This window comes from Aotus nancymaae, unplaced genomic scaffold, assembly GCF_030222135.1.
Source record: "Aotus nancymaae isolate 86718 unplaced genomic scaffold, 86718_ANA_hifiasm-v0.15.2.pri h1tg000003l, whole genome shotgun sequence".
In the NCBI taxonomy this organism is placed as follows: domain Eukaryota; kingdom Metazoa; phylum Chordata; class Mammalia; order Primates; family Aotidae; genus Aotus; species Aotus nancymaae.
In genome coordinates this window covers 6,302,501-6,330,484 of record NW_026988414.1, presented here as the reverse complement: position 1 = coordinate 6,330,484, position 27,984 = coordinate 6,302,501, and the positions used below count along the sequence as shown (strand labels likewise).

Genomic DNA, 27,984 nt, shown 5'->3' with positions numbered 1-27,984 from the left:
GAAATGCTGTGTTTTCTTATGAATCACTGCTCCTCAGAAAGTCTATTGCTCCCACTCAGCAGAGAGGACCCCTTGGCTATCAGTGCCAGATGGGTTGGACTGGGGTTCACATGCCTATTGGACATTATTGTTCAGCCAGCTGCCATCCCTCTTTGAGACCAGCCTCCAGACTAGTCACCCCACCGAACCTCAGCTCTGCCCACACATTCATTCATTCATCTATTCATTAATCTATTCACATATTAATTTAACGAGTGGTAGCCCAGTTCCTCCTCTGTGCCCAGCACATGGGACTGGAAGCATCAACATCATTCACAGAATGTCCCTGTACTCAGACCTCACAGCCTGGTTGGGAAGAGAGACAACTGACAACATGGGCTAATTAAGTGCAAAAATTTAAATGTATCTGAGGCAGGAGAGACAAGGGAGAGAGTTGCTATTCTCTGGGAGACAGAGGGAAGGGTTTCCAGAAACAGCCACCTCTGAGATGGATTTTGAAGCAGAAATAGACAAAGACCAGGATCATTTAAGATGGAGGGATGAGAAGTGACAGAGGGATGAACAGTGAGGAGTAGGGCTTTCTTATAAGGTGGGAGAGAAGCCTGGAGTGACGGGCAGAGGTCAGATGGTAGAGGGAGTTGAACACTTTTGGGCCAAAAAGCTTAAATTTCATAATCTTGGTAGAGGAGAGGAATGTGGCAGGCCCCGTGTTGTGCTGTCTAGAGCCGCTTCAGTGAGGGACTGATTGCCCTGGCTGTCGATAGTACTGTCTGGAGGCAGCGCTCAGCTCTCAGGCTCCTTTAAGGATTGCCTTAGCATCAGAGAGTCACCTTGTCCAAAGTCATGCCCTTCCCTGTCTGGGCAGCCCGTGTCCTCTCACTGAGGGATGCAAGAGCATAAAGGCCCAGCTGGCTGGTCTCGGTGGCTCATGCCGGTAATCCCAACACTTTGGGAGGCTGAGGTGGGCAGATTGCTTGAGACCAGGAGTTTGAGACCAGCCTGGCCAACACAGTGAAACCCTGTCTCTACCGAAAAAATACAAAAGTTAGCCAGGCATGGTGGTGCGCACCTATAGTCCCAGCTACTCGGGAGGCTGAGGCAGGAGAATTGCTTGAACCTGGGAGGCAGAGGTGGCAGTGAGCTAAGATTGTGTCACTGCACTCCAGCCTGGGTGATGGAGTGAGACCCTATCTTAAAAAAATAAAATAAAATAAAAGTAAAGGCCCAGCCATCTTGGCCTAACTCAGGACAATTTGGAAAGGTCATTCTGCTTCTAAAGCTTCCCATGTGGTTGGCTGAGGCTGTCATTGGGTCTGCACTGAGACTCAGCCTCCTCCTCTGCCCCTTCCTGCTTCCTTTTCCTCTCTCTCACAGGTATTGCCGCCAAGGGCAGCATCACCCAGGTCATAGACCCCATCCCCTTTACCTCCTCAGGCTTCACTCACAGGGGACATTTATCCCCCTTCATCTCTCCTGCTTCAGACTCCTCCCTGTGAGCCATTTAAATATTCTTAGCTCTCTCTCAGATTATCTCCCAAAAGTACCCAACGCCACTTTGCCTTCCAGCTCCGTCCTCTTTCTCACCTCTGCTTTCTAGCCAAATTCCTCCAAAGGGCTACCCCTGTCTATATTCCTCCCTATCATTCATTCTTTTGTCGGTGCCATCAAGCTTCTGTCCCACCCCTAGGGTTCTCACTGGGCCTCCATTGCTCACCACATCATTAAATTCAGTGGACAGGCTGGGCGCAGTGGCTCACGCCTGTAATCCCAACACTTTGGGAGGCTGAGGAAGGTGGATCACCTGAGATCAGGAGTTCAAGACCAGCCTGGCCAACATGGTGAAACGCCGTCTCTACAAAAATACAAAAATTAGGCCGGGCACGGTGGCTCATGCTCATACAAAAATCTCAGCACTTTGGGAGGCTGAGATGGGCGAATCATGAGGTCAGGAGTTCAAGATCAGCCTGACCAACATGGTGAAATCCTGTCTCTACTAAACGTACAAAATTAGCTGGGTGTGGTGGTGTGCGCCTGTAATCTCAGCTACTCGGGGGGCTGAGGCAGGAGAATTGCTTGAATCTGGGAGGTGGAGGGTGCAGTGAGCCGAGACTGTGTCCTTGCACTCAAGCCTGGGTGACAGAGAGAGACTGTGTCTCAAAAAAATACAAAATACAAAATACTTAGCCAGGTGTGGTGGTGTGCACCTGTAATCTCAGCTATTTGGGAGGCTGAGGCATGAGAATCACTCGAACCCGGGAGGTGGAGGCTGCAGTGAGCTGAGATCATGCCATTGCACTCCAGCCTGGCGACAGAGCAAGACTCAGTGTCAAAATAAATAATCAAGGCCAGGCAAGGTGGCTCATGCCTGCAATCCCAGCACTTTGGGAGGCCACGGTGGACGGATCACAAGGTCAGGAGTTCGAGACCAGCCTGGCTAATATAGTGAAACCCTGTCCCTACTAAAAATAAAAAAATTAGCTGGGCGTGGTGGTTGGCGCCTGTAATCCTAGCTGTTCAGGAAGCTGAGGCAAGAGAATCATTGAACCCCGGAGGCAGACGTTTCAGTGAGCGGAGATTGTGCCATTACACTTCAGCCTGGGTGACAGAACAAGACTAGAAAAAACAAAAATAAACAAATAAACAAATAAATCCAGTGGACACCTTAGACCATAACTCAGTTCAGCTCTTGACCTCTCTTTTTTTGGTAAAACACTCTTGGTTTCCATGCTGTTGTGCTTTCCTAGTCCTTGTCTCTCTCCCAGTCCAAAGACTCTTCTTTGTTTCCTTTTTCTTTATCTGTCCCTTAATTATTAGTGCTCTGTCACAGAACCTTGTTTTTCTCAGCTCTCACACTCTCCCTGTATGATCTCATTCACTGTCATGACTGCTAATACCACTGAGACGTTAATAACTCCTACGTCTTTCTCTTCCTAGTTCAGATCTCTCTTGAGCTTACATCTCCCCTGGTCGTGCTACAGGCTCCCCAGGCTCGACATGTGCACAATGAACGCGTCAGCCTCTCCTCAAACCTTCAGCTCCCTCCTCCATGTCTCTGCCTTACCCGTCCCAGTTTGTGCCACCCAGACTGTCCAAGACCTCCCTGAATGCCCACCTGGCTGCATCCTCCAGCTTAACTCTTCCCTCTCTCCTGTCTCAGAAGCACATCTGACTTAAAATTAAGTCATCTGCCAGGAACCAGATTGTGGTGGCCAAGTCAAGAGTGTTGGGTACTTGAATGACTCCCGGACACCATGGGCAGCAGTAGTTGGAAAGCTTTCAAAACTGGGAGCTGTCCAGCTGTCTGCCTGCCCCCTCCACCACACTCCTACTCCCCTCCAGGCTGGGCCGTTTTTTCTTTCCTTAAGTGTTCTGTTTACAAGAGGCTTTCTCTGGTTCTCCCTGGGCAGTTGGCTAAACATGACTATCCCAGAGGTCTGGGGTTACACATCCTCAATTGAAGCAGTCAGTAAACAAATCAGTGTGTTTCAGGTGCAAGGGCGAGTCTCCGAAAGAGAGACTGGGTTAGTCCTGGTGAAGTGCCCATCCCTGGTCCAGTGAGCTAAGGCTCAGAGGGTTAGGCCATAGGGTAGGAAACGTAGCTGGGAGGACTCCTGGGGCAGGTGTGAAGATCAAAGGGAAGCGGGGTCTTTGGCTGGGGAACTATTTAAGATGTGATTTTTCCAGCCTTGAATAATCACAGTAAACAAAAACTCGCAAGGATTATAAAATTAAAGTTTATACAAATATCTAATATTTTGCCTACCCACCTGTGTTACGGTTTTGTGAAGCATCATTTACTTATTTATTCCACTTTCTTTTTTTCTACCTTGTTATGCTAATTAGCAGTAACACAGTAGAAAGAATATTATAAGAAAAATATTCCATCAGCCTGTTCCTAAAAAATAAATTTTTTAAATTTTATTGTATATATCCTTTTCTCTATAACACAAGGTTATTAATTGTAATAATGAATTAAAAGGTCTTTTGAGTCCATTTTCTTTCTGCATTTATATATATCCGACCTAGAAATTCAGGGTGGAAGAGATAATCAAAAGTATCATCTAGTTGCTTCTGACAGAAGGAAGTTTATAACCTGTGCATAAGTTCTTAGGAAATAATATCACCAGGAAATCTGTGATGGCCCCCTTATGGGTAAAAAAAATAATTTTAGAAAATTTATTTTCAGATCAGCATATTGTAGCATAATTCTTAAAGAAACTTTTACTTTAAATCAGTTTTATTGTAAGCCTAGAAAAGAAACAGGACCAGGAGATGAACCTAGTGTTGACAAGAAGCTGGTGAGATAAAAAGAAATATACTGTGGGACCACTTGTTTTTAAGAAATGAAACTCTGGATTTATGTACTAGCTTAAAAAAAACCTCTCTAGGCACTTTGTTTAGCAGCTATTTGGATCTTCTCTGAAGTTTTTACTATGTTTCAAATAAAAGCAGATTTCTTTGTTTCAAGTTAGTGATTTTTGATACCTTATTCATTCATTTATTTAACAAATATTTTCTAGGCATCAATTACAGACTAAGTGTTGTTCAGGATATAAAGTTCAATGTCAACAGATTTTCTTTTCTTTTCTTTTTTTGAGATGGAGTTTCACTCTTGTTACCCAGGTTGAAGTGCAATGGTGCCATCTCAGCTCACTGCAACATCCGACTCCCAGGTTCAAGTGATTCTCCTGCCTCGGCCTCCCAAGTAGCTGGGATAATAGGCTCCTGCCACCATGCCCGGATAATATTTGTATTTTTAGTAGAGACGTTGTTTCGCAGGCTGGTCTCAAACTCTTGACTTCAGGTGATCCACCCACCTCACCTTCCCAAAGTGCTAGGATTACAGGTGTGAGTCACTGTGCTCGGCTAACAGACCTTTTCTTCAAGGAGCTCACTACATAGGCTACATCCCTGGAAGCTACATTAAAAGGTATACATTTACCCTTGTGCTCTGCTGGTGTGAATGAAAAATGGTATAGCCACTATGGAAAACATTACGGTAGGCAGGTCCTCAAGAAATTAAAAATAGGGCTGGCCATGATGGCTCACACCTGTTAATCCCAATACTTTGGGAGGCTGGGGTGGAAGATTGCTTGAGACCAGGAGTTCAAGACCAGCCTGGGCAACATAGTGAGACCCCATCTACACAAAATAAAAAAACAATGAGCTGATCATGATGGCTCACACTTGTAGTCTCAGCTACTCAGGAGACTGAAGCAGGAGGATTGCTTGATCTCAGCAGTTCAAGGCTGAAGTAAGCCAAGATTACATCACTGTACTCCAGACTGGGTGACAGAGCAAGATCCTGTCTCTCTCTCTTTTTTTTTTTTTTTTGTGAGACGGAGTTTCACTGTTATTGCTCAGGTTGGGGTACAATGGTGTGATATCAGCTCACTGCAACCTCTACTTCCTGGGTTCAAGCAATTCTCCTGCCTCAGCCCCCCAAGTATCTGGAAATACAGGCGCCCACTACCATGCCAAGCTAATTTTTTGTATTGTTAGTAGAGATGGAGTTTCACCATGTTGGCCAGGCTGGTCTTGAACACCTGACCTCAGGTAATCCACTTGCCTTGGCCTTCCAAAGTGCTGGTATTACAGGCATGAGCCACTGTGCCTGTCTAAGACCCTGTCTCTTGAAAAAAAAAATTAAAAATAAAATTACCATATGACCCAGCAATTCCACTTCTGGGTATGTACCTAAAAGAATTGAAAGCAAAAGCTCAAACACTTGAACATTCATGTTTATATTCATTTGTTCTCACATTGCTATAAAGAAACACCTGAGACTGTGTAATTTATAAAGAAAAGAGGTTTCGTTGGCTCACAGTTCTACAGGCTATACAGGAAGCATGGCAGCTTCTGCTTCTGGGTAGGCCTCAGAGAGCTATTACTCATGGTGGAGGGCAAAGTGAGAGCAGGACGGAGAGAGAGAGAGGAGGTGCCATATACTTTTAAACAACCAGACCTCATGAGAACTCTATCACAAGAACAGCATCAAAGAGATGGTGCCAAACCATTCATGAAGGATCCATCCCCATGGTTCAATCACCTCCCACTGGGCCTCTCCTCCAACATTGGGGATGACAATTCAACATGAGATTTGGGTGGGGACACAGATCCAAACCATATCAAGGTTCATAGTGGCATTATTCACAATAGCCAAAAGGTGTCAGCAACGCAAGTGTCCATCAACAGATGAACGGGTCAACAAATGGTGCTGTATACACCCAATAGAATATTATTCAGCCTCAGGAAGGAAAGAAATTCTGGCACATGCTACAATATGGATGAAAGTTAAAGTGAAATAAACTAATCATGAAAGGACAAATACTTAAGTGATTTCACTTCTAAGAGGTATCTAGAGTAGTGAAATTCAAGAGACAAAAAGGGATCAGAGAGTTAGTGTTTAGTTAGTACAGGCTTTCAGCTTGGAATGATGAAAAAGTTTTGGAGAAAGACGATGATGGTTGCACAACAATATGAATGTACCTAATGGCACTGAACTATACCTTACAATATTTAAAATGGCAAGTTTTATGTTATGTATATTTTACCACTATTAAAAAAAGGATACATATTTATAAGGAACCAAGTGATGTTGGGGACTTAAAAAGGGAGTACTTTGTTCCTTTGGGGGCTAAGAAAGGTTTTCTCAAGGAGACACTTGAGCAGAGAGACAACTTTTATGGTGGAAAGGGTCAGGAGTCCTGGGTCTCAGATCCACTCTGTCGCTTAGTAGTGAACCTTACACATGTAACTTTGGACAAGTGACATAACTACGCTAGAGGCAGTGTAGAATAGGGGTTTGTCTCAAGGATGCTGAACTAGATGTCTTTTTGAACCAGATGACTTTTTGTTTTTGTTTTTTTTTTTTTTTTTTTTTGAGACGGAGTTTCGCTCTTGTTACTCAGGCTGGAGTGCAATGGCGCGATCTCGGCTCACCGCAACCTCCGCCTCCTGTGTTCAAGCAATTCTCCTGCCTCAGCTTCCCGAGTAGCTGGGACTACAGGCGCAAGCCACCATGCCCAGCTAATTTTTGTATTTGTAGTAGAGATGGGGTTTCACCTTGTTGACCAGGATGGTCTCGATCTCTTGACCTCATGATCCACCCACCCCGGCCTCCCAAAGTGCTGGGATTATAGGCGTGAGCCACCGCGCACAGCCTCTTTTTTTTTTTTTTTGAGACAAGGTCTCACCCTGTGGCCCAGGCTTGAGTGCAGTGGTACGATTGCAGCTCACTGCAACCTCCACCTCCTGGGTTCAGGTGATTCTCCTACCTGAGTATCCTGAGTAGCTGGGACTACAGGCATGTAGCTGGGACTACAGGTGTGTACCATCATGCCTGGCTAATTTTTGTATGTTTTGGTAGAGATGGGCTTTCACCATGTTGGCCAGGATGCTCTTCAACTTCTGACCTCGTGATCTGCCTGCCTCAGCCTCCCAAAGTGCTGGGATTACAGGTGTGAGCCACCATGCTCGGCCAGATGATGTTTTTGAATCACAGTTCATTTATGAGCAATGTGGCCCTGGTCAAGTTAAAAAGTGGACACCGGCCAGGTGCAGTGGCTCATGCCTGTAATCTCAGCACTTTGGGAGGCTGAGGCAGGATAATCACTTGAACCCGAGAGGCGGAGGTTGCAGTGAGCTGAGATCGTGCCACTGTATTCCAGCCCTGGTGACAGGGTGAGACTCTGTCTCAAAAAAATAAAAATAAAGTGGCAACATTTTTTTTTTCTTCCTTGTGTCTATAGGCCATACAAAAAGTGGACGTCTTTAAGTCTTGGTTTCTTCAACTATAGATGGGGAGCTTATAGCCCATCTCATAGGGTTGTTGTGAAGGTGTAATTAGATGTTATATGTGAAACCACTAGCACAGCACCTGCTACAAACTAAGTGCTCAGTAAATGTTAGTAGCTTTTATTTTCAGAACTGTAGCTATAAAATAGGGTTAACATTACTTGTCTTCAAACTTTTGAGTTATTTCAAGGTTCAATCGAGATACTATATGTGGAAGAGCTTTGTGTGGAAGTTAGACAGTGGTCTTACAGGTGGGAAGATCTGGACATTCAGTCCCATTGGAGGGAACAGCATAAGCAAAAGGCAGGAGGCCAAGAAGTGTTGGGTGTTAGGGTTGATTGTAATGTTGGAGTATGAAAGAGATTAGCAGGAAATAAGGCCGGAAAGAGAAAACTGGGATAGTTTATGAAGGGCCTTGAAGGCCCAGCTAAGAAGTGCTTGCAGATGTAGAGTCCATGGAATATAAGTGGATGTGAGAGGGCAAGGATCGTGCCATGATTTGATTTGGCATTGAGAGTTCAATTTGGAGGGTGTGTTAGGCTACCTTCAAGCTGGTCCCTAATGAGTTTCATCTCCTGATACTCACGTTCTGTGCAATTTCTTCTTCTTGAGTGTCATCTGGATCTAGTAACCTGCTTTAAAAAAAGAGAACACAACTAGGTGTGGTGGCCTAGCTTTAACTTTCATCTACCATGCCTTTAATCCCAGCACTTTGGGAGGCTGAGGCAGGCTGATCACTTTGGGAGGTTAAGGTCAGGATTTGAGACCAGCCTGGCCAATATGGTGAAAACTCATCTTTACTAAAAATACAAAAATTAGCTGGGTGTGGTGGCAGGCACCTGTAGTCCCAGCTACTTGGCAGGCTGAGTCAGGAGAATCACTTGAAACCAGGAGGTGAAGGTTGCAGTGAGCTGAGATCTACACTCCAGCTTCGGCGACAGAGCAAGACTCTGTCTCAAAAAAAAAAGAGAGAGACTGACTTCTATCTTGCTTGCCTTCTCTTGCTCTCTGGCTTCCTCACTCTGTTGGAAACCAGCAATCATGTTGTGAGCTGCCCTATGGAGAGGCCAGAGGTGGTGGAACCAATGTATCTGGCCAACGATCATTGAGCATCTGAGGCTTGCCAGTAGCCATGTGAGTGAGCTGGAAAGTGGACCTTCCCCCAGGTGTGCCTTGAGATGACTGCAGCCTTAGCTGTTGCCTTGATTGCAACTTCATGAAGACCCTAACCCAGAGGCAGCCAGCTGAGCTGAGTCTAGGTTCCTAACACACAGAAAATGTGAGACAATCCACGTTTGTTATTTTAAGCCAAGAAGTTTTAGGGTCATTTGCTTCACAGCAATAGGTAACAAATATAGAGAAGAATTGGAGTTTGAAGCACTGGCAGGCTACACCGGTGAAGCCCAGTTGTTAGGAGAGGTGTTGGAATTCGGCAAATGAAGTAGGAGCTGGGATTACAGGTATGGGGCTGGCCGAGGGGTGAACTAACTAGATTGTAGAGGGTGAAAGGGTAGGAAGAGAAGAGAAAAGAAAGAAAAGGAATAGGAAGATGAGGGAAGAGGATAAAGCAAAAGGAAAAGGGAAGGAGAAAGAAGAAAGGGGAAGAGAGAAAAGAGGAGGAAGAGGAGGGCAGAGAACTGAGCATGACTCTTGGGATGTGGAAGATTTGAAAGCAAAGATGAGAGATTGACCTTACTGTTGTATCCATTATAATACTTAGTTTTTACTATAGCTCAGTGTGATAGGTCTTTTATTATTATTATTATCGTCACCGACAGATGAGAAAGCTGCAAGGCTAAATAGCCTGACCAAGGCCAAGTAGCCATTTAGTGGTGGAGCTAGGATTCAGATCCAAGTTTGCCTGGGACACAGAGCTCTTAACTACAGAGCTACAGTGCCTACAACTGTACTCTTTCTATGTTAGACACTGGCTTCCTTATTAATTAGGATTAGGTTTGGCTGCCCACACTGGAAATAAGTATATAGCAGTGGATTTAATAAGACAGAAATTTATTCCTCCTTCTGTAAGAGCTGTCTGGAGGAAGCAATCAAGGGTTGGTGCTATCCCCTAGAGATGGTGGCTTCAGCCGGGCGTGGTGGCTCACGCCTGTAATCCCAGCACTTTGGGAGGCTGAAGTGGGCAGATCACGAGGTCAAGAGATTGAGACCATCCTGGCCATGGTGAAACCCCGTCTCTACTAAAAATACAAAAATTAGCCGGGCGTGGTGGCACACGCCTGTGGTCCCAGCTACTCAGGTGGCTGAGGCAGAAGAATCGCTTGAACCCAGGAGGTGGAGGTTGCAGTGAGCCAAGATTGCGCCACTGCACTCCAGCCTAGTGACAGAGCAATGCTCCATCTCAAAAAAAAAAAAAAAAAAAAAAAAAAAAAAGGAGATGGTGGGTTCGTGGTGCCATCTGTGCCCCAGGCTCTTAAGTTTCTGCTTCATTATCCTAGTGCATGACCTCTACTCTCAAGATCATTTCATGGGCCAAGATGACTCCTGGAGCTCCAGCCATCAACTATAGGCTGGGAAAAGGAGGTGGGAGAAGTTTGTCTCAACCAAATTATGCTCCTCTAAGTAGGCTTCTTAGAAATCCCTGTCAGTTAATCCCAGTTAAGGGCATGGTGCCCAACAAGACCTCTTTCACTTCAGATGCCAGCTACAAGTTCTGGGGTCCCCTGGCCACCTGCACTTCTGGCCAACTGGCTGAAAATTTGGGTGTTCCTGTGACCCCTTAAGGTTCTATAATTTGCTAGAATGACACAGAACTCAGGAAGCACTATACTTAGGATTATAGTTTAATTATAAGGGATATAAATCAGGGCCAGTCAAGTGGAGAGGTCAAGGGCAAGTGCTGGGAGGGTCCTGAACACAGAGCTTCCATGCCTTCTCCCTGTGGTGTCAGGGTGTATCACCCTCCTGGCACATCAATGTATTCACCAACCAGGAAGCTTTTCTGGGCTTGGATGTCCAGAGTTTTTATCAGAGTTTCATTATACAGGCATGATTGATTGAATCATTGGCCTTATGATTGAACTTAATCTCCAGCTCCCTCAAAGCTCCAAACCTCTAATCACATGGTTGGTCTTTCTGGTGACCAGCCACCATCCTGAGTCATCACTTTGGCATAAAATTAGATGTGATCTAAGGGACTCATGAATAATAAAGACACTCTTATAGCTTGGGAGATTTCAAGGGTTTTAGATGTTGCCTCTCAGGAATCCAATACAAAGACCAGAGGAATTTTTTTTAATCATACAATATTTCCCCTACTCTAGGAGCTCCTACTATGTGCCAGGCATTGTGCTAGGCTATTCCTTCCATCCATCCATCCATCCATCCATCCATCCACACATACATCCGTTATTTAAATGTTTATAGTGCTATATCAGCTTTTCTGCAAGAAACAGAAAAGCCAGTCAATAGGATTTTAAAATAGAAGATGAATTTACTCACAAAACTAGAAATCCAAGGGAAAGCAGTTGCTTCTTTGGTTCAGATGCTGGACAATGTCTGCAGACACCTAGGCTCTCCCTGTCTTTGTGCCCTAATTCCCACGTTTATTTTTGTTTTGAATGAATGTTTTATTTTAGAATATTTACAGATAAAAATTAGAAGCTGGTGCAGACAGTTCCCTAATATCCAATACACTGTTTCCTCAGTTATTAACATCTTACATTAATATGGTATTTTTTTTGCAATTAATGAACCAATGTGATATGTTAGTACTAACTGAAGTGTATACTTTATTCAAATTTCCTTAGTTTTTACCTAATATCCCTTTTCTGTTCTAGGATCCCATCCAGAATGCCAGATTACATTCAGTCCTCATTTCTCCTTAGGCTCCTCTTGGCTGTGACAGTTTTTCAGCTTTTCTTACTTTTTATGACCTTGAGTTACAAGGAGTACAAAGACCAGACAAATTACTGGCCAGGTATTTTGTAGAATGTACTTCAATTGGTATTTATCTAATGCTTTTCTCATTATTAGTCTGGGATTACAGGCTTTGGGAGGAAGACCACAGAGATAAACCACCAAACCATGTTGATTTTGTCTTCATATTTTCACTTCATTATCATAGGTAGCTGCTGTGAGTACTCCAGATTCAGGGCTACATTCAAAGATGGAAAGAGGCAGAAAAATGGAGAGAAGAGCCATGTCTGTCCCCTTTTTTTCTCTATTATTTTTCTGAGACAGGCTCTCGCTCTGTTGCCCAGGCTGGAGTGCAGTGGCCAAAGTGCTGGGATTATAGGATGAACCAGCGGGCCTGGCCTGTCTGTCCGTTTTTAAAAAATCAGCAAGGTCACCCCTCCTCCTGATAGGCTCAGAAGGCAGGGAACAGGATGCTCATACTTGTTTTAGACCTCGATTGGGACTGAGCACATTGTCATCAGAATAAAATCAGGCTTCTATGAGTATAGAAGGATGTAGGCCAATGGATGGCAGGCCAACAACTGGTCATGTCTGCCCCAAGTGTTTATTCTGTATGAGACTGCACTGTACTGGGTGCTATGAAAGGGCATAAGAGATGGAGCATTCTATTACATTTTTCCAGAAATTATACATTTTGATAAACATTCTCATTTGAAGGCATTATTGTAGAAGAATGGAGTCATCCCACTGAATCTTTGGTTACGCAATCAAATCCATCCTTAGAAGATAAACATTGATCATATGTCACATGTGCTATCAACTGTAAAAACCAGTTCTAAAGAGTTATTCCTGTCTGCCTGCAGTGGCTCATGCCTGTAATCCCAGCACTTTGTGAGGCTGAGGTGGGATAATCCCTTGAGGCCAGGAGTTTGAACCTAGCCTGAGTAACACAGTGAGACATCGTCTGTACAAAAAAATACAAAAAATTAGCTGGGTGTAGTGGTGTGCACCTGCAGTCTCAGCTATTCAGGAGCCTGAGGCAGGAGGATTGCCCAGGAGTTCAAAGTGATAGTGAGCGATGATTGCGTCACTGCACTCCAGCCTGGGTGACAGAGCAAGACCCACTCCCTAGAGAAACAAACAAATAAACAAGTAAACAGTCATTCCTAAAGCAATGAAGCAATGATACATTTTGAGAATAAGCATTTAGTCAGCTTCCCCAAAGTGACAAGTTGGAGAGTGTTACCCTTTCCTAGATGTCTATGATTAAAAAAAAAATCAAATCCATCATATTATAGTCATGTGTTACAACACCTTGCCCTTGACATGTTTATGACCTAGATGAGGAAACTAAGAGAGGTGGATGGAGAGCAAACAGCGCAAGACTGTTTAGTATGGTGGTAGGTTATGTATTACAGGCAACATATTCTGTGGGAGTTTATTTATTTATGAGACAGAGTCTCACTCTGTTGCCCAGGCTGGAGTGCAATAACCGGATCTCACTGCAACCTTCTGAGGGAGTTTAGAGCAGACAAAGATCAGAGAAGGCAGGCATCACGGAAGAGCTTCAGAGAGGTGGGGCCCAATGCGGCTGTGAAGGATGGTCTGGCTGTCCTTAATTTCCCTCCTACCCTGCCTTGAGACCTGGATTCCTCTAATATAGCTGTTTATTCTCTCTTTATTAAGCACTTAGTTACTTATTTTCATTAATTCTCAGTTTTTATTTTGTAATCTTAATTAAATAACTTTAAAAAAATTTTAGGAGAAAAATTGCTCAGGCCAGAGTGCAGTGGCTATTCACAAGTGTGATCATAGCACACTGCTGCCTCAAACTACTGCACTCAAGCAATTCTCCTGTCTCTGCCTCCAAAGTAGCTGGTACTACAGTTGCATGCCACCAACCTGGCTAAATTGCTTTTTTGCACAGTGTTTTATATGGTAGTCTTTGCAGCCACATAGATCAATATTTGAATTCAAGCTCTAGTACTTAACTGGCTTTGTGGTCTTGTGGAAATTTCTTACTCTCTCTCATACGATTTCTTACTTAGTAACAATCCCAACCAGGCTGTTGTGAGACTGTAATAAGATGAAGCAAGGGTATACAGATCATAGTGTACCCCCAAAGAAAGTGCTCGTTAATGGCATCTACTGTGATAATCACCTTATCAATGACAGAGGCAATAGTGATGTTAATAGAAACTCATGGAAAGGGATGGCCAGGAAGAAACACCTACTTGTTTTTCACCATTTTGTCACTGTTAAGTTTACATGAGTGTCTGCTCACCAAAAGTCAGTTTCATTTCCTTTGACATTTTAATAATCTTTAAGTTAGAAACAGCAAAGATGGACTCAGGTACTCAGGGAGCTTCTATTCTATCATCTGTGAAGGCACCAACCTTGTGACTCAAACTTTTGAGCAGAGATCAGGCAATATTCTACACGAGACACTGGCACAAGCACAAGAGATCTTGGAACATCTGCAATTAGTTGACAGTTATTAGAGCTTGGAAACCAATCTAAAGAAAGTTATGCTTTATATCAATGTTGGGTAGTTGTCAATGAGCCTGTGAAGGAATCCTTGCTAGGGTCCTCAGGCTTCTACTGCAACTCATATTGCTAGCAACAAAAAGAGAAGCCTCCCAAGCAGAAGGTCATTCTAATTCAATCAATTAAGGCAGAATTATGGTATCAAGTTTCCTCATCACTGAATGACCATGGGTTTAGAGGTGTGCACCATAAAATAACTGTGGGTGTTAGACATTTAACAAGTTGTTTTATTCCTAATTGCTGGCATTTGCTTAACTGTTTTCTTAATTCTAATTTATGTTTTTAAGTTCTAGTTTGTTTACATAGTCCATAGTTCCCAATTGCCTTTATTTAAATGTTTATTTAATTTTATTTACTTTTTTTTCTTTTTTTTGAGATGGAGTCTTGCTGTCGCCCAGGCTGGAGGGCAGTGGGGTGATCTCAGCTCACTGCAACCTTGGACTCTGGGGTTCAAGTGATTCTCCTGCCTCAGCCTCCTGAATAGCTGGAATTACAGGCGCCACCACCAAGCCAGCCATTTTTTTTTTTGCATTTTTTAGTAGAGATGGGGTTTTACCATGTTGGCCAGGCTAGTCTCAAACTCCTGACCTCATGATCCACCCGCCTAGGCCTCCTAAGGTGCTTGGATTACAGGCGTGAGCCATTGTGCCTGGCCTATTTATGTTTTTATATATCTTGCTTTGCTTACATAACTCATTGTTTGGAGTGGGCTAGAAATAACCACAAATCCCCATTGCTAATTAGCCTCATCCTCATGACTGATTAGTTAAGATTATGAGCCTAGAAGGAGGGCAGGGAGGAGTCCTAGTAATGAGTCACAGGATCACTGAATTTTAGAGCTGGACGGAATCTTAGAGTTTAAGGCATCTTTTAGTTAGAATTCTGTGGTTTTGCATTTTCAGCGTTGGAGAATTATGAAAGGTTGACCGCTTGCTCCTGCTCCTTTTGGAAAAAATGCCTAAAGATTTGGTGACAGCTTTGAAAAACAAATTAAGAGTAAAGAAAAAACCCAATCAGTGACGACTATGAGTAACCCATAATGGGGGCTTGAAAGAAGAATTGGAAACTTGACACATCAATGGGCTATAGAAGAGCAGGGAATATTAATGAACATGAAGGGGGTTCTTCTTTGGAGGTAAGTAAGCAGAGTGGATTTTTTGGAACTCCCTCCTCAGCAGCTGTGCAGTTTGTAAGGATTTTAGCTTGCCTAACTGTAAGCTTAGCTATTAGCTTTGCAGTGGGGAGTATTTAAAAGTACACACAACATATGAAGGAAAGAACCTGGAACCGAGTAGCCTGCTTCATTCCAAGAATCCATCTGGCATTTAAAGAACTGCTTGTCCTACATTAAACCCTGCAGAGTAAGAGCCATTTTTCATATCCTCATACCCCTATTTTTGGTTTCAGGTAAGACAGCTTACTGAGTTTGGGAAAGGAACAAGGAGACTTTACCGAACCACGGAACCAAAGGACTCATTTTGAGCTCCATGAATCTAAAATGGGGAACACAAGTTGAAGCCCGTTTGGGAAATCAGCTTAAGAGCAATGTCAAGTCTCCACAAGGGGCGGAGGTCTATATTCCAAAATAATGTGAGCCTCCAGTTATTTGTAGACAGAATACAATGGAAGAAGAGGTGTTATAGATACGAAAAATCGTGGCTGGATTCACCAACATTAAATGACTCACGGTGATGTGGTAAGTTTACAAGTGAAATCCTATCTCTTCCTAAAAAACATATCGTTGTAATGAAGAGCTCGTTTTTGCAGCTTCAGTTCGTCTGAAGGCATCGAATAGCAAACGCTGCCAAAAGAGTAGTCCCTGGATTACCAGGAGTTGCAGAATGTGTAAAGTGTTGTAAACCTTGAAATTAGTCCTGGACTGTAGGCATTTTCCCTTCTCCCAGACTCGCTTCCCTATGACACATTTCCCCTTTCAAGGGAGTCTGTGGCACTCAGGTCCACTCAGCTCAGACCTCAAGCACGCGGGACCAGGGGCTCCCACCTTAACTGGTCACCCCTTGAGGGACAGCGCAAAGCCCGGGTGCTGGCGCCAATACTGAGCGGCGCCCTCTCGGTTACCATGGCGACCGCGGCCCCCGGCCCCACTCGCCGCTTCCCCGCCTCTGCCCAGGACCTTTCGAACGCTCCAATTGGGACAACCCTTTCTTGCCTCTGTCCCGCCCCGTTCGGCTCCGAGCGCTTTGCGATTGGCCCGGGACGAGCGGCCTGGTACCCAGAGGGCAACACCTCCTGACGGGAAGAGCGGGAAAGTGCACCAGGCGCTGTCCGAGGCGTGAAGCTCACGAGTGCGGCGGGGGAGTACACAGCTGGCTTTGGAGCAAGTTGTCCTCTGTCCCATACACAAGCCCCGGCGCCCATGACTGCCAACAGCAGGGAGTAGGCGTCGGGGTGCGGGCACAGCGTTTGTAGGCCGGCCAGGTCCATCTCCGGGGGCGAGGACGCGATGAGGCTGGAGCGAGAATCAGGCGGCGCACTACGGAGCGCGGGGCAACAGAGGCCAGAGGGGACAGGCAGGGCCCCGGGGGCGGTGCCGGCGGCGGCGGCGGGAGGTGCAGGGCCCAATGAGCGCGCGCGCCGCCCCGGGGGCGGGGCTTGAGGACCGCTCCCCCGCCCTCGCCGGCCCCCGCCCCTCCCCCCGGCGCGGGGCCGCATTGAGTGAGTGGCACTGGCAGCCTGTCAATCCCTCGGCCCAGCGGCCTTCCAGCCTGGTCCGCGGCGGCTGCTGGCTGGGTGCGCGGCTCCGGCGGCGGCGGCGGCGACTTCTCCCGCCCCTTCCATCCGCTGTCCACTCGACGCGTGGCTCCCCGGGGCCCTCCTCCGGGCTCCGCGCCCCCGCTGCCTCGGCCCGCCCGCTCCCAAACTTTCCTCCTCCGCCCCCCTTGCTCTCCGCGGCCCGCCCGCAGGCCTCCTCCTCCGCCGCTGCCCGCCGCCGCCGCTGCCTCCCCCGGGGCCGCCGGGGCTCAGATCCCGCCCGGCAGAGGCGGCGGCGGCGGGCAAGGAGGGCAGTGCGCAGGCTGGCGCGGGGGGCGGCGGGCGTCCCGGCAACTCGGCCGGCGCTGAGGAGCAAGTTGCGCGGGGCCGCCCGGCGGGGCGCGCGGCGGCGAGGAGGCGGCGCGGCGGCCGCGTGAGGGCAGCGGGCGCCCCCGCCTCCGTCTCCGCCACCGCCGCGGAGCCCGGCGCTTCCGCCCGCCGCTTCTCCTCAGCCTAGGCGGCGGCGGAAGCCAGAGCCGGGCGCCGGTCCGCATCGCCTCAGCCGCGGGCCCTGCTGGCCGGGCCGCCTTCTCCCGCGCGGGCGGGGAGCGCGCGGCCGCCTCCCCCTCCCCCTCCCCCTCTTTCTTCTCCTCCCTCGCCGCCGCCGCCGCCGCCGCCGCCGCCGCCGCCGCCGCCTCCTCAGCCTTCTCCTCAGCCGCCGCCCGCTCCCGCCCGCGCGCGGCGGGATGGACGATCAATCCAGGATGCTGCAGACTCTGGCCGGGGTGAACCTGGCCGGCCACTCGGTGCAGGGGGGCATGGCCCTGCCGCCTCCCCCGCACGGCCACGAAGGGGCGGACGGCGACGGCAGGAAGCAGGACATCGGCGACATCCTCCACCAGATCATGACCATCACCGACCAGAGCTTGGACGAGGCGCAAGCAAAGTTGGTGTCGTCTCATTAAGCATCTTTTGTGTGTGTGCTGGAGCCGGGCCCGCGGCCGAGTCGGGGCCGGGGGTGGCGCCCGGGGCCGGGGCCGAAGACCCCGTCGGGGAACTTTCTCTAAAAGCCGGCCGGCTGCCCGCCCCGGCCTCGAGGGGGACTTACCCGTGCCCCTCGAAGCGGGCGGGAGTCGGCAAAGTTGCTCTGGGGGGCTTGGGACAGACTCGGTGCGGCGCGGATTCCGTGGCGTCCTTTCCCCCGTCCTGCCCCTCGCTGCCCGGCCCCCTCCCACGGATTTAAACCTCCGGAGCTCCGGACCCCTGTGCGGGCCACGCCACCGGGAAGTGCAACTTTCTCCTCCGGTCGGGAGTCCCGGAGCCGACTCCCCATGGCCGCGGGACGACCTCGCCATGCAGGCGGGCCTCCCGGGCCCGGCGCGGGGCGATGGGCGGCTCCCTGGCGGGTCCGGTGCGGACGGCCAAGTTCTCGGGAAGGGAGGGCCGCCTTGCAAACTTTGCCGAGCTGTCACCCGCCCGCTGGCCGCAGTCGGCCGGTCGGCCGCGTCGCGCGCCCGCTCCCTCTGTACAGGAGTCGTCGCGGGAGCCCCCTCCCCACCCATCTCCTCCCCCGGTTCACCTCTGCCAGCCCTCGGGGCGATGCTCCCCGAGTGGGTTCGTGTCTGCGGTGGCCGAGGCTGCTGCCTGCCGGGCAGATGTGTCCGCCTCGTTCTGGCTGCAGCTTTCGCCGCCGGGACTTGCTGCCTGTCGGGAACTAGTCAATTGGAGTTTTTGTTGACTTCCCAGGGTTCAAAAGGGCCTTCCAGAATGGGGGGCCGGAATTAATTCTTGGGTCTAACTTAAAGGAAGGCGCCATATTATTCCATAGGTGATGCTAATACCTTTGTGTTTTGTTATTTGTTTTTTAGGAAGCATGCCCTGAACTGTCATAGAATGAAACCCGCGCTCTTCAGCGTCCTGTGTGAGATCAAAGAGAAAACAGGTAAGACGCTGCGCCCGGCAGTGGGCCTGGAGACCCCCGAGGTGGGGGTCGGAGCTACTCCTTCGACTCTCCAGTTGAGAGCTGCTGCTTTTGGGCACCGCCATCTTTGATCATTCTCTCCTTCCCACGTCCTGATCTTGAAAAAAACTGCAATAAATCTGGAGTCGATTTCTCAGTTCTGCTCCTGGTGTAAAATGAAGTGTAGGTGCGGACCGGGCTGGGTCGCTGCCCTAGGCGGCCGCCCCAGGCTGCAGGCCAGGGAGGGGGTCCGGAGCGCCAGCCGCCCTCTCTCCTCTTTTCGCCTTGTTTGTGTGTCAGTTTTTAAAAGGAGCAACGGGAGACTGGATGCCAGGACCGAGTCCCCGGGAGAAGCGTCGCCCGAACTTTGTTTTACTTAGACAGTCTTAAGCTTCAGCTGCACGGATAGAAGAATAGATGCAATTGAACAGACCCTGGTAGCATGCTTGAATTAGTGTTTTAGGTGGGAAGACTACTTTAGAGAATCGAGGAAGGGTAATGATGTGTAGACATATACAATGTATTACACCTGTTAATACTTTTATTATTTTGTATCCTGAAGTCGTTACACTTGTAACTGTGCTTTTAATATATAAAGTCTATAAAGGTCTACAGATGGCAGGTTAAATAATTTTGAAGTGTCCAAATCAGGGAATATATAAGAAGATAGGTTTTGTAGAAGTGCTGGAATGGAAACTACAGGTACATAGTAGGCAAATTTTTGGCAATTCGTTTCAATTTAACTTTCTTGTCAGACTTTCTTGATTGAAGGTCTTCTAAGTCTTGAAGTAACTGCTCAAATTGAAGTAGAGATTTATTTTGAATGTTTTAGTTTGTATTTGGCATTATCTTCCCTGTATGTGGCAAACAAGTACATTAAACAAGCTCTACTGTTGATGTTTTTCCTGTTCTTTTCTTTCTTTTTTTTTTTTTTTGTGTGTGTGTGTGTGTGTGTTGGATATATGGTATTTTAAAGTTGCCGTTTTGAAAGTTGAGGCAAAGGAGAAAAAGTTGAAGTCCAGGATTTAGCAGTATCCAAGGGATGCTATTTAAAAGGTTAAATGTGATTGTGTTTAAATTGAGTGTACAAATAGCACAGTGCAAATAATTGTTAGGTTGATAGGTGAGTCAGCCTTCTTTGAAACAGATTTTTCGCTTTTCAGTACTATTTGGATCCTAAAATTAATTAAGAAAAGATGATAAGTTATTGCTGTTAAACATATATGGTAAACCATAATAAACAGCAAATAGTAAGGGAGCATAAAGAGTACTTTTCCTGCTTTTCATTCACATATTATGGCTGGTTTTTTAATACTCAGTGATCCTTTTTTGAATTACTAACTTTTATTTTGTGCTGATTTTTAGCTACCTTTAAAAGAAAGCATTGTGATTTAAAACTAGCGTAATTTTTGTCTGACTAAAATAAGACATCCAGCATTAAGTCTTGAAGATTCTTAGTTTAGAAGCTTAAAAGTGTGCAATTCTCAGTAAATTCTGTTGCTTAATGTCCAAGGATTTTCCTGCTATCAGGGCTCCACTTCAGTTTCTGCTGACAGCTAAGCATGGGGGGGGGGGTATTGACTATGTTGTGAATATTAAGATTGATTTAACTTTATACAGCCTTATATTACGAGGGAGAAGGGATGGATACTTACCGCTTCTCATCCCCTTCTAATGATTTATATTTATTTATTTATTTATTTATTTTTGCCTTTTTAAAGTTTTGGCCTAGCTAGCCTGAGAACTAAACCGAGCAAACTGCTTTTCATGTTGAGACATTTAGCAGCAGGCAGAATTCAATTAGAAAACATAAGTCCTTTAGTTACTTATTTGCACAGGACTTAGTTATACCATTCTGAAAGGAAAGTATAGTCAACAACATGTCAAAGGTGAGTTACAAGAAAGAAACAAGTCTTTTCAGAGTCTGGGATTACTGGCAGGGAGAGCTTTGATAGGGCTATTGCTATTTAAAAAGCAAGAGGCAGCTGACAAAAGAAATTTTTGTGTTTTAAAATTGTTTCTGGGGCTTTCAATGATAACTTGTAAATGAGATCCTTTTTTTGTGCTTTGGCCAATGGATCCACGTTTGAGTGTTATCTCTTTTGTAAAAAGCCAACAGCCGACAAAGAGTAAAGGCGGCTGTCTGGGCAGAGGCATCTTCCTGCCAGCCTCTCTAAGCTTGAGAGGAATGGGATTTAAGTACTGAGTGATTGATAGGGGTGAAGCTGTTTCTCTCCTCTCCTTTCTCCCCTACTACCCACAGCTTCACCTTACCCTCCAAAACTAGTCTTAGAATGAGACAGGGATTCAGAATCCTCATTTTGAAATAAAACAGCTGTGCAAACATTAGTGTTACCAAAGCAAAGAAGCAGGGCAGCAAATTCCAAGCCCCCCACCCCCTCCTGCCATAGTTATTCTTCAGAAACATGAACTTACAAAAGAAACATTGTAGAATAGTTGGATATTGCATCAATTTTTTTAAATCATTTCTTTTAATCTAATAATACCTGCAGATTAATTCTTTATAATCTAGAGAAAGTTTACCTAGTCATTTATTAATAGAAACCAGGAACATTATGTTGATGACTCTATTCTGCATAATGGGGGCTTGAGGGTAAACTGTCACTTCAGTGGATAATGTCATTTCAGTTGTGCTTTTCTTCTAAAATAAGACAAAATCATTTAAAAAAATCCATTTATTTGTAGATCTGCCAGTAGATTTTGAGGTTTCTGATCAGGCAGTGAACACTGCCAGTTCTGATGCACATGGAGGATTTAGTTTAGAAAACATCTATTTCCCCCCCCACCAGATATGAAAAGATATTTTTCCCTTCTGACAGATAAATGGGTCATCTACTACAATTATATTATTTTCTTTTTGAGAGGTAAGGAAAGCATACTTTTACTATAAGATGCTGCTTTTTCTTGAGAATGTATTCTTTCGTAAAATTTATACCATTTTTTGGGCAGAAATGTCTCTCGTTGAATTGTGATACTTGTGCATTTTGAGAGCAACTGAAAAGTTGTAGGCTTTAAAAATCAAGATAGTTGTTTATTTTAAACTAAGTAACCAGTGAGACAATTGTTAATATGTTAAGATATTCTCCTGATTTTTAAAGCCATGTTTTATCATCTATCTCTTATTGAATATCCCTGATGTCACAGGGTCTGCTCACCTGCATATCTCTTTTGGTGTTTTCCTGCACCTTTTTTTGGTCACCTTAATCTTAATTGTTGAAGTGCTTTCCTTTGTGAAATATTTCAACCTCAAAAATCTGCCTTCTTTCCAAAGCCCTTAATTATGAGATTTTAAGTGAAGGAAATAATTGTTTTTCAAGAAAAAAATATTTATTTTTAAATGAAATCTAATATTTTAGTAGATAATATGAATCACATTATTGTGACAAATGTTATGCGTGAAAAAAATCAACACAACCTTTTCCTTTTTAAACTATAGGTTAAAATACTCTGCATTGATGGCTGCCAACCAAACTCTGATTTATTGCCACCACAAACTCTAAATAGCGTTCATTTACTAGTAATGTCTAATGGCATACATGATGGTTTGCCAGATTTGTAGCCTTTGTGAGGCTTATAAGCAGGACTGACTTGGGAAGATCATAAAACTTAATGAACTTCTCTACTGCAGGAGGTGTCCGCAGGGGAAGAGAAAGGCCTGCTTGGCTGGTTGGGCTGGTTGAAGTATTTTTTATGTTTAAGGAGAAGAAAATGACTAGTAAAAATGCTTTACTTATAAAGAAACCCTCCCTAGAAAGAGTCATAAGAATTTTAGATATTAAAACTAGATCAAGAGTATAGTTTACTAGTGAGGTTTTATATGTATTTAGTATATGATGTTAGATTAAACCTTTTATCTTTATTGCTATAAGTGTGACTAGCTTTCAAAGACACAAGGCAGTACTGTCATTCGATACCTCTCTATTTAATTCTGAACCTACAGGTTTAGAGACTCTTTGGAGTCTTTCTGGTGTGTTTCCCTTTTTAAGGTTTCAGTATAAAAATCTGTTACATATTTCTTTGTACTGTGCTATGTGATTCTTTTAATTCCACATGTGTAAAAACCATTTTTTTCAAGTGAAAATTTAGCAAGAAAGGTGATATTAGTCTAAATGTTATTATATATTTTGCGTATGCTTTTAAGTTGTTCTTGTACTATTTTCAATATAATTATCATCATTTGTTTCAGGTTTTAAAAACAAATGCACTGTTCCATACATGATTCTTTTTTGTGTTTTCATGAAACACATTTTGTTTTAATGAACTTATTTTCTAGTTTTTAAAAACTTTTTATTGTGGACAACTTTCAAACATAAATACATGCAGAGAGAAGAGACTTTTGAACTTCCCATGAACTCAGTGCCCATCTTCAGGAATTAGCAACAATTGGCCAGTCTTGTTTTCTCTGTAATTCCCACCATTCCAAAATAATTTTGAAGCAAATTTTTTTTTTTTTTTTTTTTTTTTTTTTTTTTTGAGACGGAGTTTCGCTCTTGTTACCCAGGCTGGAGTGCAATGGCGCGATCTCGGCTCACCGCAACCTCCGCCTCCTGGGTTCAGGCAATTCTCCTGCCTCAGCCCCTGAGTAGCTGGGATTACAGGCACGCGCCACCATGCCCAGCTAATTTTTTGTATTTTTAGTAGAGATGGGGTTTCACCATGTTGACCAGGATGGTCTCGATCTCTTGACCTCGTGATCCACCCACCTCGGCCTCCCAAAGTGCTGGGATTACAGGCGTGAGCCACCGCGCCCGGCCTGAAGCAAATTTTAATGGATCTTTAATGTTTTAAATTTGTATCAATTTTAGACAGGCATTAGGTTTGTTTACATTGGAAATAGTAAGTGATTAAATAGGAAAAATGCAAAGGCAATGCAAATTTATAACATTAGAAATGTAATAAATTATGTTGCTTTATCAATATATTTTTCATAAAGCAGCTTAAGAATATTTTATCTTTTTTTTCCTGTTTTTATAGATTTCATATCTTACTGGAGCTTTTGTAGGAGGTTTTCAGAGAAGTTGTAAAAGAAAGGGATTTTTCTAACTTTCTGTATTCCTCTTCTAGTCTAACAAAATAATACATATAGTGTATTTGTAGAAAACCTGTAGAAAAATCTCATTGCCAAGCTGGTTTAAAACTCCATGATCTAAAGTATCATGTGGATATTATCTTTAAAATGTGGGGACATTTTCCAACCTTGTTCTTTATTTTTTTTTCTTCCTAATAAAAATATATTGAACTCTCTTGTAAATACTAACTTGATCTGTGCAAGTAATTCTTTTGTGCCTTGGTTTTAGTGAACCTCATTTTATTACAGATTTCGGTAGTTTTAGTATTTTATTTGGGACTCATGTTATTTTATTAATTTACATAATTATATTCTGAATCAGAAGTCTATTAATACACTAGCAAAGGAGGCCCCGACTTGCCCCAAAGAGCACACTAGTTGATCGGCTTTCATAAAATATACTTGTCTACATTTTTCATACTATGATGCTTTTCCTGTTAATTAATTTTGCCTGTATATTTCCATCTTAATTTATAAATTTTGTAAAAGGCTACTTCTGAGGCAGATTTTAAATTAACATTTTAGTTGGATTATTTATATTTTGATACTTTATAGTGGCGTGGTATAGGATGAAGTTACATTATATGAAGTGGGACTATAGGAATTAAAACCTCATTTCATGAACCACTCCCTAAGTCAGTCTTCACTTTATTTTGTACTTTTACCATGAGGTATCCATTCAAAATAAGTAAATACATCAGCACTAACACATCAAGTTATATAAGGTTTTAGACTATCTTTTCCATACTCGTGTATGTGAACATATTTAGATATTTATTAGTTCAATATTGACACTATAAAAATAATGTTTTATTTGTTTTCTCAGCAGCCTTGTGTTTTAGCCATTTATCAGTGTGATCAGCATGATTTAGGTATTAACTAACTGACAAAACTTACACTTTACCACCATCTTCCTCCCCACCCCAGCCCGTGTAGACCTTTTCAAGCATTTGCTGTACTTCAGTAGACCATCTGAATCTTTAAGTATGAAGAGAGTAAATAATTTATATCATTATTTAGTATAAATTGGTAAAAGTTTTTCAGAACTGGCTCTCAGATTTTTTACAAAGTTATTGAAGTTAATCAGACAAATTGCTATCACATCTAGGTGATAGTGCTATATTTAGCAAATAAATTAATAAGTAATTTTTGAATGAGCTACTGAAAAATAAACCATCTTTTTATGCCTTCAAACCCAGAACATATTAAAAAATAAATTTCATTAATCTTCAACACTTGATTCTAATTATCCCCTTTGGTGGCAGAATTGCAACAAGAATTTCTTCTGTATTATTTTTTCACAGATATATTCCATAGTATAATATGTTTGTAGGTTTTAATGGTAAGTGGTTTATTTTGGCACTAAATTTGAATGTATATCTAGCAAAAAAATTGGTGTGACAGAATATATCAAACTGAATTGGCCTAGCATTTTTTTGCGTAACTATGTCTACATAACAGGTTAGTATGAAAACAATTAGAAATATTTATGGATCAAAATAATTGTTAAAAGTTTTCTACTTTCAACTTGAGTGCTTTAAGGACATTAAGCTGTTTGGACAATAACTCTTTTTTTGTGATCATATTAATGAGGACTTGGTGTACAATGTAATCCTTTTAATGCTGATGATTCCTCACAATGTTTACACCATTATTTGTGAGACTCAACATATGTTATGGCAAAATCATTTTTTTTTGTTTTCTTTTATGTAATACATCAGTTTTCAAAGCATATTTCTTAGGCATCAGAGTCCAGCAGGTGGCTTTTTACATTAAAAAATTCATAAATTTTAAATTCCCATAAAATTTTATTTCAAATTCAAATTAACTAATTGAGAATGTCAACATTTTCACTGTCTATATATTAACATTTATAATAGAACAAATGGTTGCATATAGAAATTATCTGCAACATAGTCTAAATTAAGATTCTAAACAGGCATTACAGATGCTGGTAACTTTGGCAATTATCATTTTTGTTTGGTGAACAGTAGTAAAACAGTGTGCGGTAAAAGTGTTTAGAGAGAGAGGATAAATAAATTGAACAGTTTTGCAATGCAAAGTGGTTTGTGGTGTTTTTGAGGATTTCTTGGCTCGCTCTTAACTGCTATTGTGAGCCTGGAGCAGATTTCCCCATTGCTAATGCCCTAGAAGTATTAATTCACTTTGATATGCTAATTAGAGGGCATTATGCAAGAAATGAGATTAAGTGGCAGCATGAAGCCATTTGCCTGTCAGTAAATTGAGAGCTTTAGCATCAGGAGGAGCTTTGTTTTTTTTTTTTTTCTTTAGTTTCTCTTGGTTTTGCATATAAATAAAATTGATTGAAAGGTCTAGAGAAGCTTCCAGAACATTGGTGGATTCTCCTCCCCTCCATAATTATTTGAACGAAATGTTACAGGATTTTTCTGAATATTAATTGACCTAATTGGAGATACTGAATCTGAAGTTTTTATTGTACTGTCTCTATATAAAAATAACTAAAATTTTTGTGTCACCCAGTCTTTTTTTCCCTAAAACATAATTTCATTAACATGGCTAATGAGCTGTTTATCACTTATCTCTTTTCAGAAGCGTAAACTTCTGTGTATGAGCTTATGCACCAATGTCACTAAATTGAACTTCACAAGAATATTTTCTTCACTAGGGAAGTAAGGAAGAAGTTGAATTGGGCTTCAGAAAACTATATTAAATGAGCATTAACATTCTGACTTGAATCCATAAAAGCTGTAACAATTAGCATTTGTGGTTAAACTGCCCTTTATATAACCTGTGGAATTTATATTTCAGCATATGTCTTATAGGTAAGATTACTGATTACATTTTGTGTGGAAGATGGAATTTCATACTTGATTCAGTTTTTCTTGACTTTTGTGGCCTAAGCTAGGCCTTGGAATTTTTCTCTATAAAGCTATTTTGTGATATTTTGTATATTCTGGGGAAAAATGCATAAATGAATACTAGGATGGCTGTGGGGAAAGGGAGGAAGACAGAACTTCTGTGCCTATGAAGAGGTTAAAGTTTCCTCAAACATGGAACTTCAATCTGTAAACCATCTATAGAGGATGGAATTGCAAAAACCCTGGGCCTAACTATATTTGCTGGGTATGGTTAGAAGGAAGAGGGTTTGGGTAAGGCATTCCTATTGGGGCTTAGTTCTGGTGTCTGAAATTCCACCACTGTAGCTGTGGCTCTAGACCCAATAAACCATATCTTCTCTTCAGAGCCATATGGATTATTTAGTCACCACAGCTGCCATGCATGCATACTACCAAGGCAGGCATCTCTTCGGTGTGCATATGTAACGCCCGTTAACATTAATGTGAGTTAGGAATGTGCACACAGAGAGGAGGATAAGTTTCTCCTGAGACAAAAGTCCTGATTACATTTCACTATGAAGAGGACTTAGTGCACCTTACCACGTTAGCTGCTTTTCTAAATGAAACACTTGGTTACTTTAAATTCTCATACCTTCTCTGATTCCCTGAACTAGTTAAATCAATGAATCCTCATTAGTCTCTGATTACTTGGAAAATTTCATTTAAAACATATGAAGTTATTTTTGATTGAAAAGGGAACAAAAAGCTTTTGAAATTGCATGTTATTATTTAAACACAAGGTTTCTACAGGCTTTCAGATGTACTAAGCCCTGCAGATAATTTATACAGGAATTATTGGGAAGGACTTATGAAATTCTTGAATGGCATTTCATGGGGGGGGAATCATTGTATTAAAAAATATATATATGTGAAATGGGAAGCTTAAATGTGCATCTTACCTTTACCATCCAAGTGTGCTCAAATGAGGAAGAATTGACTTCGGTGGTCTTACAAGTTTCCTTCTTCTCTCTTTTCTCCCCCCACCATTGTTTAAAAAAAAAAAAAACTGTGGATGAAGGTTGTTGGAATTCATAGTCAGATATATCATTTTCAACTTCGAATAGGAACTAGAGCAGGAAATTGATTTTATATTTATTATGAAAGCAAGAACTCTGCCACCAACT

The 27,984-nt window shown here is 43.5% G+C and overlaps 1 protein-coding gene and 1 long non-coding RNA gene across 4 annotated transcripts in view; one reads left to right on the top strand and one right to left on the bottom strand.

Annotated features, from left to right (window-relative positions):
- Positions 1 to 13,967: 13,967 nt before the first annotated feature.
- Positions 13,968 to 16,171, bottom strand: LOC105721194 (uncharacterized). The gene is made up of 2 exons (XR_001108275.2): positions 15,642 to 16,171; positions 13,968 to 14,150 (listed from the first exon to the last, which is right to left on the bottom strand). It is a non-coding gene; the product is annotated as an uncharacterized LOC105721194 (long non-coding RNA).
- The window catches only part of PBX3 (PBX homeobox 3), a 234,301-nt gene continuing 221,349 nt past the window's right edge, over positions 15,033 to 27,984 (top strand). For 2 of the 3 annotated variants that reach the window (XM_012458133.3, XM_012458131.3), the window contains exons 1-2: positions 17,610 to 17,878; positions 18,801 to 18,874. In XM_012458133.3, the coding sequence (XP_012313556.1) occupies positions 17,679 to 17,878; positions 18,801 to 18,874 (274 nt within the window). In that variant the 5' untranslated portion in view covers positions 17,610 to 17,678. Of the gene's footprint in view, positions 15,356 to 15,627; positions 15,917 to 17,609; positions 17,879 to 18,800; positions 18,875 to 27,984 lie in introns of those variants that run through there. The other variant, XM_012458132.2, reaches the window with a different exon arrangement.